A 15,470-nucleotide genomic window follows, 5' to 3' on the forward strand; every position below is an offset into this window, starting at 1 on the left:
AAATTCGAGGGGATAATTGTGCTCCAGATATTCTATTCTTAATCCCTAATAACATCTACAATTTTAAATATTTTTATTTTTAAACATATCAGCAGTTACTATTGCAAGACGCTCTTTTGTCTCGCTTCTCAAGAATCACCGATATACATTATGAGAAGGTTTTCTTAGAACTGTAAGGAGTCTGTATGTTTATGAATGCCATAAACATGGCCCCTTTTGTTCTTTTTGTCACGAATCAGGGTGATATCTATCAAGAACTACCATCCAAAGATCAGAATCATCACTCAAATGTTGCAGTACCACAACAAGGTTTGTATGATCTGCTTCTTTGACTTTTGTCAAAGGTTTTTGGATTCATCGTTTGTGTTATATTTTAGCTTTTTGACATGGAAATGTACGTTTCGGCTGCACTGATAAAAATGTTGATTTATGGACAGTGACTGCTCTTAAGCAACCATGCCACATTGTTTTTCTTCTTTTAGGCCCACCTTTTGAACATTCCAAGTTGGGCCTGGAAGGAGGGCGATGACGCCATTTGTCTGGCGGAGCTGAAGCTGGGCTTCATCGCTCAGAGCTGCTTGGCCCAGGGCCTCTCCACCATGCTGGCCAACCTCTTCTCCATGAGGTCCTTCATCAAGGTAGCCACAGCTAAAATTCATCCATCTGTGCTCACTGGATTAGGTTCAAAAGTAAAGTTGGCCACAAACATAGTCTAAATAGATAATAACGATGATCCCAGATGAGGCAACATCTGGTGAGTGGGTGGGGATGACCTGGCATTATTTTGTTTTGTTTTTTCTGTTCAGTTGTAATGGAACAAGCTTTCTGTAATCTGTGATGGATATTCTTTTTTCAGATTGAGGAGGACACGTGGCAGAAGTATTACCTAGAAGGAGTTGCCAATGAGATGTACACTGAGTACTTGTCAAGTGCCTTTGTGGGCATGTCCTTCCCTGTCATTTGCGAGTAAGTACACAAAAATATAGGCTTCTTTAAATGAAAAGAAGTTGTGCATTGTGTTCTTCAATAGTTAACAGCAGTGTAGATCAAGTAGTATAAAGATTATACTGTTCAAACCCTAGAGCTAAATGTTTCCATGGAAGCTGGAAGTGGTAATGGTTTGTTTTGGATTGTTTTAATTTGGTATCACTTCATATTCGGGCTGTCAAGCGATTAAAAAAATTAATCTAATTAATTACAGGCTCTGTGATTAATTAATCTAAATTAATCGCATACTTATATGACACTTTTATACCTGTTTATAAACAGCTGTATAGCCTGCTACAGTTTGTTTCTCTCTCTCTCGCGCGCGCTTGCTCGCTCTCCGTCTCCCGTAACTTCTGTCTCCTACCCTCAGCCAGCTTTAGACATGAATTAGCGCCGAATTTTCTCAAAAAAACAAGCAGACTAAATGACGACTTTCCATCTCCCACAACAGACAGCACTGCACTGCCACCATTTCGTAGCCTACTCATAGGCAAACATATTGAGACACACACACACACACACACACACACACACACACACACACGGGGCGGGTGGTTTATGCGAGACAGCTAGCAAACAAAATTTGAGGAAGATTGAGAGATAGGCCTACTGTTTTGAACCTAGCCTACATTGTTGCACCCACTAAATCAATAATGCATAGACACTGCGGAGAATTAAGTAAGATGTCTTCCTACCTTCATGCTTATTTGCCGAAGCATCCCATAAACCGTCCATAGAGCCCTCGAGTCGGCCCCTTTCCCCTGCTTCTCTCTTTATTCTCCCTTTTACCCGCGCGCCAGCTATAGGTGCAGCTCCGCACCACTTTTGCACCGGATCAAAGGGCATTATAGAAGTGCGATTAATCTGCGTTAATTTTTTTAATCGCGTTAATTTTTCTGTGATTAATTAATCGAAATTAACGCGTTCATTTGACAGCCCTACTTCATATATATCAAGAATAGATTACGTTACTGTCGTAATAACGACATTACATGATAGCCTATGTCATCTGCTTCAGATATCGGTTCAAATGTCTTGTCTTTTCTTGAGTGATGAATACGAAAGCCAATTTCCTCAAACCTTTCTTTAATTATCCAGTTATCACACAAGAAACAACCTGACATGATAATCAATAACTGCAATAATTGGTCATTTTACCATATGACCAATTATATAATAATAATATTTAAAACCATATTTTAAATATTATTATAACAATTAGCATGTTGTACAACCGCTGGGTTTGTAAGTTGAAGTCCTGAAGAAGCTTAGATGATTCTGAAATGTGTGCATTACCCAGGAGAGAACAAGTCCTAAGCGTCAAAATGTGATGTCAGATGTCTTAGAATAGTAACGTGCCACTCGAGAGGGTTTTCAGAAAAACTAAAAATATTTAGCACATAGAAGGGCTAATCATACTGTCATTCTCTTCTGCAGACTCTGCTATGTGAAGCTAAAGCTACTTCTGATAGCTATAGAGTACAAGTCTGATCAAAGGGAAAGCAGGTAAGTGGATGTCGTCTCAGTGGATTGTTGAAGTCATTAAAATTCAAAGTTGCGATAACTCTAATAGGCAGCTGTGTTTGCTGTCGGTATTTGCTTTCAGTGATGAAGGTTCTTTAAATCACCTTCTCTGTTTGACTGCAAACACAGGGCGCCTTACAAAATGTGCTAAATTGGTATGTTAATCAGTTTGTTCACAGACATCAAAGGCGATTCTGATAACATCCTGACAAATTAATGGGGGAGGTGGCATGATAGGTTTCTTTAAGCACTGCTGAAGCTTTTGTTTAAGTGGTTTCTTTGAGTGCACTGATGCTTATTTTGTACCATTTGAAATGCCACTGCTATCTGCTTTCATCAAGGTAATTTAAAAAGCAGAAGTTATCCTGCCAAATGAGTTGTGAAAACTAATCCTGCCAGCATGTGCCGGCGCCAGTGATTAGTGCAGACCCTGTGGTATAACTTTCCCCTGTGTGACATCTTTGGTCTATAAATCCTCGCAGCACCCTGATAAACCCTGGAAACCATGTGAAAATGCAGGAGGGGACCTTGGGCTTCTTCATTGCAAGTGATGCCAAAGAAGTAAAGAGGTAATAAATGGGCTCCCAGGATTTAATGGCGTCTGAAAGTAAAGTTATGATGTTCTTGTTCTCCCTGCTCTGTCGCATTATCCATCATAAAGCATCTCTATCAACATTCTTTCAACTTTTTTTCAAAATCTACGATACAATGCAATGATTATGTGCAACAACTTCTTGAATAATTTTAATTACTGAGGTGTTCTTTCTTCTCAATGTTTGTCAGAGTAAAATAAATACAGTACTACAGGTGGTTAGAGAATAGTGTCACCTTTTCAGATGGCAAAGCCTGATACCCAGTGCAGGGCCCGTTGATGTCAAAACATCATTCAACATTAATACTTCCTCCAAAGACTCGCCCAACCTTTTACACGTCACATATGCATGTTCTGCCAGGTGCTTGAAATGTTTCATGTTTTTTAAAACCAGGGATTACATTTTTAAGTTTAATCAACCTGATTTTTTTCCCGTTGAAATGCACTTGTGCCTTCATTTGAACATTTATTCTGTAAGCATCAAATACTTTTATTTAAAGTTTCCAGAGTGATTACATCAAAACTACTTGCTGCAGACTTAGTGAAGAACTTTATTTTTTGCTCAGCAATGACATAGAGGACTCTGCTTACATGGGATTTCTGTTTTCCTTCCATAGGGCGCTGTTTTACTGTAAAGCCTGCCACGATGACATCACTGATCCCAAAAGGATAAAGAAATGTGGATGCAAGAAATGTAAGTTACGGCATATACAAACATTGTCTTAACTTTTACTTTATTAAAAAAATTTTCACAGACCAAAGGGAAACAGCACGGAGTGAGTTAGCATCAGTCTAGCGGTGTGACATGGCTATGACCTACATAGCCATGTGTCCAAACCACTTAGTTCTTGCATTAATTATTCATTTCATGTAACTTGTGCATCAACAAAGGTCATTGGATTACTTCCCATGGCCAAAACAAACAGGTTTCCCTTGTAAATCTACATGTTTGGGCCTGTGTATATGACATCAATACCTGGCCCCCGTTAAGGGGTCAGTTCACCTAAATGACAAAAGCTTTCCTCCTGTATTTATTCATGTAGATTTCTATGCTATATTGCTTTTTAAGCATTTTTTTCCTGCATGTCATTTGGGGGAACTGGCTCTTTAAGTATTCTTTGTTTTTTAATTATTTTATTTGTGTGTCAATCAGGTAGACACAACTACTGATGGAGAACAATTCAGCATGTATAGCATATTCTTATTTCCATGTGATTCCCATTATTATAGATACATAGAGAAATGAGAGATCAAGGCCATTTAACTCCTCTCATACCACCTGTGAAAACAGTCTAAATTTGCATTTTGTCTGTTTGCCCGTGCGGATGTTTGCCATGTTTTCTTGATGTATGATAGCTGTCTGCGCTGTTACAGTTCATAATAACTTTGTGATGTTACCAGGCATTCAGAGACACTGTTAAAAGCACAGGTACCTGGATGGATTGTGTGTTTCTTAACCTTTTTTTTTTAAACATCACGTGCCACTTTGTCGCTCTTTCACTTGGATTTAATGCAGTTTGTCTCTTGGCAGCTCACATTTAATCTTAACATGTGATGTATTCTCTTCCTGCTGCACGGGAACTACTTTCCTTAACAAAAAATTCACTTTGTAGTGATATATTGTGAGTAATGTGGATTCATTCACTGTCAGAAAAGCACAGCTTGCTACCCCCTGATTGAGGCAACCTGTTTGAATGTACTATAAATGTTGCATGTACAATGGTTGATGCTGCCTGGATTCCCCCCGTTGTCATGTGCACGTTGCTTTCGAATCAGGGAAAAAGTTGTTGCTCAGAACACAATTGAGCAACATGCTTAAATTATTCTATATTACTACTTATGAAACAATAACATTTTTGCAAAAAAGGCCCAGAGAGACAATAATTAACAGAGCATGTAATATATAACCACATTAATTATTTTGTTATTTAGAGAAAAAAGGATAATTTAATTTCTCTATTTAAGTTAGTAATACTCCAGATTACCACTAGGTGGCCCCCCCAACCCATATAATAACAAATCAGTTCTAGAAGACCACAGATAGAAAATGACCAGGATGAGAAATGAGGAACATTTTCTCATTTGAATGTTTGGATAAAAGGAATAAATCATTTGACACATGCCCCAAAACAGTTTCACCCGCCACATACATCTGATGTCACAAATGTTTTGGGACAAAAAGCTAAGTCGTTATGCGGCATGTGTTACTTGAGCGTGTCAAATGAATTTATGATCTTACACAGTTTTTGCACAAGTGTTGGAACTTGTCATCTACGATTTTGTCATTTGTGGATGCACTGACTGATCTATCTAAGCCCCCGGAAAACTGTTTTGTGTGAGACATCTTCACATTTGCTTTGACCTTTTCGTTGGAGACCCTTCTGTCATCCTGACCTATAGTTTACATTTATCAGCTGGAATTAGAAGGGTGTAAAATTATAACACTTGCTCACGTCTCAACATTCAATTCTATTCAATTCAATTCAGTTTGTTTAAGAACATCATGTTTCAACATATAGTGGACATAGGCTTTTAGAGGGTCATGTTGAGGTGAGGGGAAGGGGTGAAGTCAGGAAGTCAAGAGGAAACGTATGGGTATAAAGATCATGAGGACGAAAACCACATTTTACTCCAAAACCACATAACTTAAGGGCGTCTTAATATTTTCCCCGATACTCCCAGGAATAACCCAAACTGAATAAACCGCAAAAATGTGGAAATAATTCAAACTTTCCTAATATGACAATTGCATGCTGTCCATAACAAGTTTATCTGATGCCTCTCAGTAGCAGCAGCCTTCCTCTGTGCCCTGTCTTGCCTTTGTCCACTTTTCCCCCAGAGCAACCCTCTGCATTAACCTGCTCTTCCTTTCCTCTCGTCTGAACCCCCGCCGTGACTGTAGCCAAGAAGCCGGCCTACAAGAAAATGAGACTGGCATGTTGTTTTGATTGCGGCCGCTCAGAGCGGGACTGCTCTTGCATGCCAGTTAATGTGCATTGTAACATGGACTCCCCTCGACGCGGCATCCCACTCTCTGCTGTCTCTGTTAATGATTGCTCAGCCACTTTACGTGCCTGTAAGTTGTCGCCATGACATGTGCTCTTCAGTGTCTGTCACATGCACTATGTTTAACCGTGGCGTTGTATCGTCGTTAGCGTGTGTTGCTGTCTAGCTGTAGCAGCTGTGTCGTTACCGTCATGGATATAGGTGTTGCTTTGCATGTGTTGTCGCTACTTTTTGGAGGTGACTTTTTAGCTGTTGTGAAGCATGGCAGTAGTAGGCTACACTGTTTTGCTTGGGTTTCGTTAAAGAATGTGAGTTCAAATAGAATTTTTAAATTTAAATAAGATAAATAGTGTGCTTTCCCCCCTCCAGTGACTTCACCAACATATTTAGAGGAATTTAAAACCGCAGCCATGAAAAGTGTGAAGCTGTGCATCCCCACCACAAATCTCCTAATGCAGACTCAGACTTTTGAATCCTGGTGGAGAATTGTCATGCATTTCTTTAGAGTTTAATCACATCAGCTCTATATTGATGTCACTGGAGAGAGGGTACATTTTTTTTTAAGAATAACCCTAATAACATTCACTAAATCCAAGTATTTCAATGCCGTGCCCTCCAGAAATGGGTGAACAAGATAGGAGTCAAGATATTTATATGCATAAACGCCACTGACAATTAATATTTTTTTTTAAAGAAGCCGTTTAAAAGCCCCTGAGGGGATTTTTTGAGGGTAGCTGTACATATTGAGGTTAATGTACTGGTTTTATTAAATTAAGATCAAAGCTTGGACAACCACTCGCGGTAAAAATCTTCTAAATACATTCAGTAGTCTACACAAGTGCCCCATTCATTGCCAACGGAGAAGCTCTGGCTTTAAGAGAGTCCTTTAGTGTCATGACATTGATTGAATTGTACAATAAAATGATCAAAATAAAATGGAGTAGAGCTGGACTGTATTGGATTGCAAGAGGAATAAAAGACAATAGCACGGTGCTGGATTGTATTGGTTTTCACTGAATCGACCTGGACTGAATTGAGCTGCATATGAATTCTTAATTCAAGTGTGATTCCCCTTGAAAGCCAGAGGGCATGTTAAATTGATGTATCACAGAAGGCATGAAGAATGTGTCTGGAGCTTGCAGAGAATTGATACAATTTGCTGGAAAACACTGTAGACTGTCATACAGCTTTAGTAAATGTTTCTTGATCAAAGAGCATTCTGTGTATAGCTGAACGTCTCTGGGCATTTCCAGCCCTCACCATGTCTTCCGGGGTTGTGTGTGTGTGTGTGTGTGTGTGTGTGTGCTCAGACCATCGCCTGGCTAGCCAAGCTCAAGCAGAGCTCGGGAGTTGCTGTCGACACGGTGCTGGAGACACGCGAACCGAGGCCTTATGCGGCCTGACATGGAAATTATGTTTGCATTTTCATTTTTGGAGTGCTACCGGTTGTCATGAAACTCAGCCTGACAGTTCCTAACCACCAGGCAGCCGAGTGCCCCCGCCCCTCTCCTCCTCTCTGGTTGTGGGACAGATGCTAGCCTGTTAGTCCTGTGACTCTGCTCGCGCCCTGCGATTGCAGGCGACAGATGCCAGGACCAGCAAAGGTCCCTGTTTGAACATTGCTGTCAGTGTCCTGCCTAAAGCTCAATGCATGACCTTTATTATAAGCAAAGGGTTTGGAAATAAGGTACTAATGAGGATGTTTGGGACTCAGCGAAAGTTCCATGCATCCGAGCAGGTTGCGTCAGGCAGAGCCAAGGGATTGAAAAACAGCTTTTGGGAAAGAGGAGGAGAAATAAATACAACGCTATACTGTAGACTTCAGAACAAGAACACATGCAGTATTGTCACATATTGTAAATCTTAATTTGTTATGTCAAGACAGCTAAAGTATTACCAGGCTAAAATGTATTTACACTTTTAGGCTTCAAGGCTAAACAGGGTTTTAATACCTATATTTCAACGAGTGCAGTAGTGAGAACCTGCTTCACATTGAAATATAGTCACCCAAGGCTCCTAACATGACAATAATATGTTGCAGCCAAAACCATTAAACTGGTTAGTCAATCAACAGAATTGGCTTCTATTTTAATATTCCATTAATTTTTTCAGTCTCAGCATTCCCTAGTTTCAGTTTCTCAATTGTGCTTATTTGATGTTGTTTGTTGTCCTTCTATGAAGTAATCTAAAATGTGTTCGTTGATTTAAAAAAAAAAACTGGCTATTTCAGCTTGGGCTTTAAGACATTTTAAAAAGAGGATTTCTTTCTGCTATTTTGACATTTTATGGATCAACTATAAATTAATTAATGAAGAAAATAATTGGCAGATTAATCATTTAATGCAGCACTAAACATGAGCATATTAACCTCGACATGTAGGCCTCTTTTGGTATTTAGGTGACAAACCTACAAACACCAACAACAATCCAGTGTTTGAGCTTGCTGACCACATAGCTGAAAATCATATTCCTAACTGACCTGTGTTTTATTTTCTCATTGTTTTTTCCATATGTTGTCTTCAAGGCACCACTCTTTTGTTTCGCCCTAAGTGCCTTCTAGAGAAATCTCTCAGCCTTCAGTTCCCAGTTGTCATTTATAATTTGCTTTCATTGCAGCCTGTTCTCCCCTGTAACCTCTCATCTGTCTCTGCATTTTTCTCAGCTAAAAATATCTATAATGGATATATCAAATCAAGTAAGTTTTGATTTCCATTCTTTCTGTTTTTGTCATTTGTTTCGAACCCTTCCACTTGTGCATTCACCACTTGAACTGTCTCTAACCTGCTGTATTTCACTGTCTGTTGCTCATTGCTCTGTCCCGTCTTATCATCATCCATCATTATATTTTATATGCAAAGCATTGGGAAATTGTTTCTGAGTGGTGTGTGTTGGGTATCGGTTACAGCTCAGCAGTAGATGGTGCTACTGCTTCACTGTGCGTGGGGATGAATTACAAGGGTGTGTGCATCTGAAAATACTACACATTGAAAGTAAACGTGTGCAACAAATTCAAACGGAGATTATTTTTTTTATAAATTTAATATTTTCTCGACCAACCATTTAAACAATGATGGCCCTCCACTTTACCAGGAACTGTGATAGTCTGGAAATATGCCACAATGTGTTGTCCTGGAGAAGAGCTGTGTGTGTTTGACATGGGGCAGATGAACAGTGCAGTTCTTGAGCAGGGTGGATAATCTGCTAGACAGCTGACTATTGAAATAATCATCTCTATTCTCCAGTGTTAGCTGCCGGCAATTTTTTATGAAGCAAGGGGAACATTTTTCCAATGCCTCTTTTTGTCTATTTCATGACGTTATATTTACCAGTTTTGCCTCCACTACAGTATAGCACCAGTGGATCTGTACACTTTCACGTTTCAAATAGCCAAGTGGACTCATTTCTCCCTCATCAGGCGTAAATTGCACACAGTAGCTAGTGGCTGGTAATTCACACGGTCACCTCCTTGTTCTTATGGCATAACAATCGCTGGAACACCTGAAAGCATACTTATTAATTAATTATTATAAATATCAAAGTGAATGTCAAATCCAACATTTCAGTGGTGGCTATGTCAAGTGGGTAAGTGGTGTTCAATAAAAATGAGTTTTTTTAATTATTCAGCTATTAGCATTCTTGTGCCAGAAAGAATTACCCCCAAACAGAAGTGATTGTGCTTTAATTATGATAAGAGTCACAAGATGTTTTATTAACGTGCACACTGCAGGTCTTATTGTAGTCGGTTTAAATCAACTCCTATCTTGTGGTTATTGTGGAGACTTTAAGGGTTAGTTCACGCAAATCACAAAGCCAGCATTTTACTAATTTAGTACCCATTGTGGTATCTAGACATGCAGATTGTTCCAGTTTTATTAGCCGATGTTTTAAAATATCAGTCTCTAAGATTTCTGCCTCCAGCCAACACAATGGAGGTGAACTGAATTGGTATTGCTGTGCTAAATGCAGCATGCTGTGAACAATTTTTTCATATTGACTATTTCTTCAGGAGGACTTTCTACTGGCTATTTTTACATGTTGTTGGTTATTGTTGAGAGAATCAAAAAGTCAATTGTAATCACCTCTATTGTATTGAGATGGATGAGATTGAGATGAAACATATAGGAAAGCAAAATAAATCTGATAAATTGCATGAAAGAGATCCTGATTTTGACTCCTCTTTATTTAGCAGTAAACAACGTTCCCTTAATCCAGCCGTCAACTTATCAAAACAAGTCAGCTAAACTGAACCACAACTCGGCCAACGAAGTCTGTAGGGGGCCCCGTAGTGGAGATGCCACCGCGTCGGTCCCGCTGGTAAACAACCGCAAGGGAAGCCTGCTGGCCCCAGCTGAGCCCTCCACTAAACTCAGTTTCAGGGGCTCCGGGAACCTGGGGAAGGTGGGGAAGCTACCAGGGGCGGCAGAAGAGGCAAGGCGACTCCAGCGGGCACGTAGCCTTCCTGGGAAATACAGATACCACCCCAGTCACTCCAATAAGGCCACACTCAGTCACAGGCACTGTAAGGGCCACCTTCCCCCTCCTCTTGGCGTGTTTGGCAGGCTTATACCCAACAACAACACAACTAAAGCATGTGCTTGCCAGCCTGGAGTGGTTGCATGTGTAGCATTCCTTCCTAATGACCCAGTGTGTGCAGCTGTCAGCTGTGAAACATTAAATATTGAACAGGCCGAGCAAAATGTGAAGGGCCAGTGTGTTGGAGCATCCCTCTCCACTGGAAGCCCCCCACCAACCTCAACATTTTCCACTCTGGTGTCACAAGCATCGTTTGAAATCCTGCGTTCCTCTACAGAGGAGCATGGTCTTTCAGACTTTATTCATTCTGATAAAAGGTCTTTTTGTTGCTTTGTTTACAAAAGCTTGAGCCATCATTAAAAGATACTCAAGTGTGTTTTCCATGACATGTAACAAGCTTTTCCCACTATTAACAATGGCTGTTAAAGTGCAATTAGCGAAAAAACACATTTCTTGCTGCGCATGTTTATTTAACTGCGACTTCCACGGAGTCGAGTTGTTTTTCTCCAACTGCGATATTAGCTTGTGAAAATATTTGCCTGATGAATTTACCCGAGGGTAGAACTTGTAATTCGTTCCCTATGAAGAGCTCCGTGCAGTTTGGTGAAGTGATGAAGACAATGTCCAAGGGGCATCTCAGCTGTACATAAATCACTCTGGCACGAGGACCAAGCTAATTATATAAGCCAAGGGCGTCACTCCCAAGATGAAGAAAGACCAGCAATCCAGACTGAATGCTGTATTGGCACAAAAGTAGCCTTATTTACAATGTTGGATGCTTGATGTGTATAGGTTATTACCTTAATTAAACGAGAATGCGAGTGATAAGCATAGCTGAAATAGAAGCTATCATAGTGTAGGTCTGAAGGAACTTGTACTAACAATGGATGAAAAAAATATAGGCCTAGGTATCCTAAAACCCTTTGATGTATGTGTATAATTATCTGAATTATAAAATAGTTGACATGTGGACTACAATAATTGTCTGTATTAGAGCGTGGTGAGTAGATATGAGCGATTGGCATGATGGTTGATGATGGCACTACTATTGCATGTTTGCATCTTCATACACAATCATGCGAATGATGTGCTAATGTATCCCGTTGTTATCACGCAAACATTGGACTCTAGTCAAAGTGTCCTGTCCACTCCATCTTGTTCACCCATTCTCTCTGTCTCTTTGAATTCACTGACCTCCAATTGTGCTGTGTTGTTCTTTTGCTGTCTCTGAATGTATTCTTTTTATTTTTTTTTTGCGAATGTTCTGATGATCTGCTCCCTTACACCGTTGCCTTTTTGTTGCAGTTGAAGAGGACCAACAGTCGGCGTTATCGCCCAAAAAAAAGCAACGTAACGGTGGCATGAGAAATTCTCCAAACTCCTCACCCAAGATAATGAGGTAGGACAGCAATGATGACATTTGTGATCTATCTTACTGTGTTGAGTTACTTACTACACATATTTTTCTTAATATTTAAAGCCACTACGAGTAACTATGTCCATTGGCGGCCCCTTTGGACAAAAGCGGTAGTATTTTTACGACGCCAGCTGTCGTGAAGCTGTTTTCTAGCTCGTGCTGGGCATGCGAGATTCAAATTATCAGGAAGAAATATATTGCATGTCCATGTGTTGAAAGTGTGAGTGCACTGGACTCTTTTCGGCTCCGTGAGAGTGGTTAGTGACACAGCATCAACTAATGCCAGTAAGTGCTACACACACCTGATTGCAATGAGTTGATGCAGCAGTGTCACCTAACTACTCTCTTTCACGGAGCTGAATGATTACGTGTCCTCACAGAAAGCGAATGAACGAGAGACGGCAGTTAGTATGGATCACGATGAGGTAATGTGTTTATGTATGTTTTTGTAAATAATGACTATTTCAGATGAATAATGGTCATCTGATGATGGTGAGGCAAAGTAAACTTGGTTTTAGTAGGCTACCGCTCATTCATTTAGGAGTAAACACTGCAGTCTAGTTCGCTCCTGTGAAATTGTGTATACGTTGCTTGGCAACGCCCTCCCGCCTGTCTACCACTCTCCCTTTTAGCTTTTCTTCATTGCGTTTACTTTTTTTTCTTTGATGGTTCCGCCCCATTATCAGTCATTATGACGACAAATAACTGTCTCAAACAAGGCTCCCGCTCCCCTTCCCTCACCTGGAGGGATAGGCTTCTCAAATCGCGTTGCTGCACCACACTGAAATCTGCGACCAATACGGATATGTGAACATAGAGCCTGCACGAGCGAACCGAAAATCGGACTGGGTGTGTGACCAGACCAAAAGCAGTAATAAAAACTATATAAAAACGTCTTTCTTTGCACTGATGGTTTCGCATGCTGTTAAAGGTAATTTATGATTATGAGAGGAAACATGAGGCATGAGCGAGGCTCCGGTTCTCCGTTCTTATTGGCTGTTGGGACTGTCCATTCACTTTGGGACGACTTTGTTCAGGGAGGGACCATAGGGGAGCGACCAAAGAGAACAAGTGGAGCGGATGAGGTATTTGGATTCGAATCTCTATCCCAACTGCTATTTTCTCCCCAAATCATATACCCCAGCTTTAATCTCCAGAGAGCAGTGACAGGTTTATTCCTAAACTGTTAATCCAATATTCACTTGAAACTCGGTTGTTGGTGTCCACCAGCTCTGGAGGGAAATATCTGGCTCTTAAGCTGCTAAATGCGGCACTGAGTTTATTAGGTAGTCTCTTAAAATTGCCAGGAGCAACACTTAAGTAATAATAAGATGTATTCACGGTTGTTGTTGTTGTTGTTGTTGTGCTTAAAGTTAGCGTGAGTGTTAGCCAGGAGAGCGGTGAAGTAATGACGTTGTTCTCTTGCCAGTGGAAAAGCAAACAGGTTTTTAATAGGTTCGCAAATTGAACCAACAGCAAACTGGCACTAGAACCGGTCTGGAACTGGAACCTGGTTTTCATTGGTGATGAGGGGTGTATCAGTGATTCTTGAGAAGTGGGACAAAACAGGGTGCAATGTTGAAAAAATACAAACTCTATGTTTAGGCAAATTAAATTACATGTTTGTATCTAACATATACTAACAGGGTTTTTCCTGGCTCAGAATGGGCCTTTGGGGGGTCAGTACGCGACCGACTTTTTTTGGGGTCGCGACAGTAAAGGCAAACGGTTTGTGTATTTTAAGAGGGGTGTTGGGTTGGGAGAGGGGAGTTTCTGTCCAGCTCAAGAGCATTTCAGTCAGCCTGTCAATCACTGCGTTACCATGGAGCTCACTGACGCTTATGAAATCACAATAAACAACCTGTAGATATGAAGTCAAAATACTAATAATGACTAGGCCTAACTGTTTAATACTTTAATTGTTTCTAATTGATCTAAAAACCATGGAAGAAGGTAGGGCTGCTCAATTATGAAAAAATCATAATCATGATTATTTTGAGTAATCACATTGTGTTATCACGATTATTAAAGACAGTTAATCATTGATTTAAGAACATTATGCATTTATTTTACTTTTAACAAGGTAAACAAGTTTTTTTCTAAAAACACCATGACTTTGGACTTTAAACAAAGGCCTAATTGAACTGAAAACAGGGAGAATAGAAATAGGCTAAATAAGTGAAACATATTTTTAATAATTTAATAAAAATATCTAAAAATAAAAATAACCAGTTGTAAATGGTGTTGATAGGGCACGTCTTTTGCTAGCATTAAATGTAAGGGCATGATTTATTTATGTCATGGAGCTGGCTGGATAGGCAGTTGCATTGTAGTGTTGACAGTTGTGGTGGCAGGAGTTAAGGAGCTTTAAACTTCCTGTGTTTTTATTCATTGATTGCTTGGTCATAGACCACTATGACTCGACTTAAAGTGAATAAACAAATTGGTCGGGATGTTTAGAGGTGCAGATCAGGTTGTATATCACTTTTCTTTCTCTCTCTCTGTCTCTCGGTCGCGTATGTCATGTTACTCGCGTGTCCGCGCGTGACAAATCTTGCACATTATTTTAGTTTGTTGTGAGTCTGAAGTGTTTTCAGACAACACAATTAGTTTTACCTTTATTCTCGTCATCTAGAAGTTTTTCAAACCACCCGGCAATGCGCAACATCTCCCTCGTAGCTACTCTCTGGACTAGCCGTTAGCGAAACTATCAGGTGAGGGAGGGGCCGAGCGGAGCTCACGGCTGAAAGGGTTTGCTGCATTTATAAGCCTGCATGCCCCGGCGAGCGGAACAATGATAGTTTAATAACGATTATCCCCGACCTGATTTCTTTTTTTACAACTGAGATTGCAAGTAATATGACTGGAATGGCGCGGAAATGGAAACACATTTTGAGCCGTTTTAAGTAGATTTTTATTTATTTATCTATATAAAAATATAAAAAAAACACTTTGGCGCTGAGGATTTTCCTTTGGCGGGCGCTAAAATTCCTTTGGCGGGCGCCAAAATTTTTTGAATGTAGGAAAAACCCTGACTAAGCTACTGAGCTAAGCTTTGACACAACCTCCCAGCTTTTGTCCTTTTTATCAAAATGGGCTTTTTACCTTGCCATTCCTTATTTTGTGTCAACACAGTCAGACACCAAAAACACAAATTAATTTTCCCTCAATTTATGCTAGACTCATGAGATAGTGATCACAAATATTCACCAAGACTGGCAGAGGCCACAAAAATATTTTAATATCGATTTTCCTCTATGTTCTTCAGGTGAACTGTGTAATAGACGTTTTACTTTAAAATTAACAGCAATCAAGATGTGTTTCAAATTTTAAAACACATTCTCATGTTAGGTTACTGGTTAGATTTTCACATATGACCAACCATTCCTCAACAACTATGAAATATCATGC

The 15,470-nt window shown here is 40.0% G+C and overlaps 1 protein-coding gene across 1 annotated transcript in view; it reads left to right on the forward strand.

Moving 5' to 3' along the window:
• Positions 1–15,470, forward strand: part of LOC307267365 (calcium-activated potassium channel subunit alpha-1a-like) — a gene marked incomplete at both ends in the record, with an annotated part of 84,559 nt that overhangs the window by 48,699 nt on the left and 20,390 nt on the right. Inside the window, 9 exon segments of the mRNA XM_080049679.1 lie at positions 240–309; positions 483–638; positions 857–966; positions 2,425–2,493; positions 2,994–3,080; positions 3,721–3,797; positions 6,006–6,179; positions 8,772–8,804; positions 11,948–12,041. Coding sequence (XP_079905805.1) covers positions 240–309; positions 483–638; positions 857–966; positions 2,425–2,493; positions 2,994–3,080; positions 3,721–3,797; positions 6,006–6,179; positions 8,772–8,804; positions 11,948–12,041 — 870 coding nt within the window.

Source organism: Ammodytes marinus (genome assembly GCF_949987685.1).
Source record: "Ammodytes marinus genome assembly, chromosome: 20".
Classification (NCBI taxonomy): domain Eukaryota; kingdom Metazoa; phylum Chordata; class Actinopteri; order Uranoscopiformes; family Ammodytidae; genus Ammodytes; species Ammodytes marinus.